This window comes from Mastomys coucha, unplaced genomic scaffold (assembly GCF_008632895.1).
Source record: "Mastomys coucha isolate ucsf_1 unplaced genomic scaffold, UCSF_Mcou_1 pScaffold6, whole genome shotgun sequence".
NCBI lineage: Eukaryota > Metazoa > Chordata > Mammalia > Rodentia > Muridae > Mastomys > Mastomys coucha.
In genome coordinates, this window is record NW_022196912.1 from 112,979,717 (window position 1) to 112,982,885 (window position 3,169).

Below are 3,169 nucleotides of genomic sequence, written 5' to 3' on the forward strand. Positions count from 1 at the left end.
AAAAAAAAAAAAAACCATCTAGTTTTTTTTTGTGTGTTTTGTTTTGTTTTGTTTTGGCACACACACTAATAATTTTCTCTTTTCAGAAGTATGTACATGAATGAAGGTAGATATTTTTCTTTGGGACTGGACTTAAACAGAGTTAATTGAACATTAGAGAAATCCTTTTATAAACTTCAAAAACAACTATTTTCCCAACATTGCTGTGTTTAGTGTCACTTGGAACCTCTCAGAGCATATCTTATATCTTAAAGTTTATATATGTATAAAGTATATATATATATATATATATATATATCTTAAATTTCTGGTCTAAGGGATACTATGCTAATCAAAACATCTTTGTTGAATGTTGCATTTATTCTAGTTACATCACTTGGGCCTTTAGGTGTACAAATTCTCTCTTATACTTACAGTACTATCAGCAATAGGGAGAGAAAACACAGGCTCCTGATTCATAGCTAAACAACTATCATAGAGCATACATTATATAATTTTATTTTCTTCATTTTTTTTTTCATGATGGATTTCTAATTTAGATGAGGTGATTCTAAACTGCAATATATTTTTAAGAACCCTTCAGAGTTTTCCAACACAGAAATCTTACTCTGGTTCGTGATCTGGTATTTCTTCCAGATTGGAGATCTTCAGAGAAGCTATGTTGCAGCCCAGAAGTCTGAAGCGGCCTTCCCTGAGCACGTGGACACACAGCACCTAATCAGGCAGCTAAAGCAGCATTTTGCTATGCTCTGATCAGTCCTGGGACCAAACGTGTCTTCATGCAGGGCCAGCACACAGGGGAGAAAACGTTGTGAGTGCGTTTGTATCAGTAATGCGAGGCAGACCTTGTAAGGTGTCCTACAAGACTAAACCAGAACCTGTTAGGAGAACTTTGTTGCTTTGTGAGATAATACCATAAAAACAGGATGGAAGCATTTCCACGTTTAGCTCCATCAATTTAAAAATTTATTATTAGATACAGACATTTTCAAAGAAGTACGGCATATATGCTGGGTGCGCTTCTGTCATGCTCGCTCCCCGTTGTCCCCTTTGTGCCCACTTTCATGTCATCTGTATGGATGTGATGGTAGGTATCTGAGGAAGGCCTAGAAGCCACAGATTAGAGAAGAAACACAGCATTTGTTTTTCTGAGTCTCACTCAATTAGTTTCGAGTGTGTACTATAGTAGTATAGGTTGGTCGTGAATTAAATCCCCCGCCTCAGCTTCCTGAGCGCTGTGCTGTGGTTACAGATGCCACCATGCTCAGGTGGCTTCAGCATTTCTAAGGAGATGAAGTCTCCTCTCACCATGCATGGTAGATATTTGTATACAATTGTTAAACATTCTTGGAACCTCAATTTTTTTTTTATAAGTGTGTATTTTAAAACTCTTTAAGCAAAAAAAAAAAAAAGTCTTTAAGCATTAGCTATCATTAAAAACTTAGGAGGTCAGAAATCTGCTTTAAAAGTTTTGGTTTTATGGCTAATAATATGTGTGTTTATCACAAGTGCTTTAATTAGAACATTAAAATTTGTATTTTAAACTATTTTATCATAAACTTTGTATTATATATTGCACTTTAAAATAAATCAGTATATAAAGCACTTCTCACAAGTTTTTATTTCCTTTATCTCTGATGATATAAGTTGGTTTGAAGAGCCCACTAGTCTTATTTTAAGTTTCCTTGAAATTATGTACTACTAGTTTTTAGCTGATGTATGCCCAAATGCTAGCTGGTTCATATCTTGACAAAAATTAACTCAGAATGAGTGATGGACAAAGTTACAACACACACGCACACACACACACACAGATGGAGAAACAGAGACAGACAGAGAGACAGAGACAGAAAGATAGAAACAAGGCAAGTGGGGAGAAACAGAGACTAAAAATGTAAAACAAACCAAGTGGAAGAATTCAAAGTTAGATATAAATTTTAAATCAAGTTTTCTAAGAAGAGTGAGAAAATGAATCTATATGTCAGATAATAAAAATTTAACCACATAGCATATGTTATTGATCAGATAATTCACACCACATTTCTGCTTTGTTACACCCTTTTCTCTCTCCCATCTGGCTAAAAAGCATAAGAACTTTGGGTAGTCACAGCTTATGCAAGGAACATTGCCTCTCACAGATGGTGCCTCATTAATTACAGCGTGCAACAAATAGCTTTCTCAACAAGACTGTTGTCTGTCTACACATGCAGGACAACGAGTTGTACAGTGTTATTATATTTCCTTGGGAATCGTGGAGGAAGAAAATACTAATATTTACCCCAGGCTCCCCTTTTCTCCCCTGCAGTGTTTATTATAATATTCAAAGTAATATGTAGGGCTGTAGTCATCTGACAGGTGTTGAAGTGGAGAACCACTTTGCTGAATGGTTTCTAAAAGCACTTTCACCTCTGAATCCCTTAAGAGACACCTTGCAGCTCCTTCAGGAGAACTGGAGATAACCTAAGTGTCCCCTGTGGCTTTGACACAGATGGTACAACCGCAGTAAGAAGTTTCCTGGACAGTCCAATACATGCCTCAGGTTTCCTAAAAGAGGGCTTTAAAGACTCCAATGCACCTTTTGGCACCTTTGTAAGATATTTGTAGAAAGAGGGCATCATAATAGTGAGTGATGAATAGGCACTGTGCACCTGATGCATATAATTTCACAAAACTATTAGTTATCTCTATGGTTCTCAAGTTGAAGCTGTGCTTATTAAACTAGCCAGGGAAGGGATCTTGGAATCAGTCTTATCCAATAATACTGGCCATGTCTTAGGCACATTACATGGAGTAAGGGAATGAGCCTTAAGCCTATGTGTCAGTTTGCAAAGGAAGTAGCTGATGCTGGTGATCAGCCATAGAAATGGATGGACTATGTTTTCAACTCCTCATTCTGACTCACCTAACCTTAGCATGGGATCATTTTGGTCCTGATAGTCCCTGACAGAATTCCACATGGGGGAGGAGACACCCTCAAGGTCTTTGAGTGCAAAGACCTCATATTCTTAGTACTGTTCTCTGATTGTGACAAGGCTTCCTTCCTAGTGTTACATCCTTGAAGCTCATTAAAAAACATCTCTCTCAGGTCTCTAGCAATCTTCATTAGCAGGAGCAGGTGAGGACAACTGGAAGAAATCTGAGGCATCCAGGTCACCATTCAAAGACTCCA

General features: G+C 37.4%; 1 protein-coding gene across 6 annotated transcripts in view; it reads left to right on the forward strand.

Annotated features, from left to right (window-relative positions):
* The window catches only part of Ttc8 (tetratricopeptide repeat domain 8), a 54,291-nt gene extending 52,681 nt beyond the window's left edge, over positions 1 to 1,610 (forward strand). For all 6 annotated transcript variants that reach the window (XM_031355643.1, XM_031355640.1, XM_031355642.1 and 3 more), the window contains one exon: positions 637 to 1,610. In XM_031355643.1, coding sequence (XP_031211503.1) covers positions 637 to 753 — 117 coding nt within the window. In that variant the 3' untranslated portion in view covers positions 754 to 1,610. The remainder of the gene's footprint in view (positions 1 to 636) is intronic.
* The last annotated feature ends 1,559 nt before the right edge of the window (positions 1,611 to 3,169 follow it).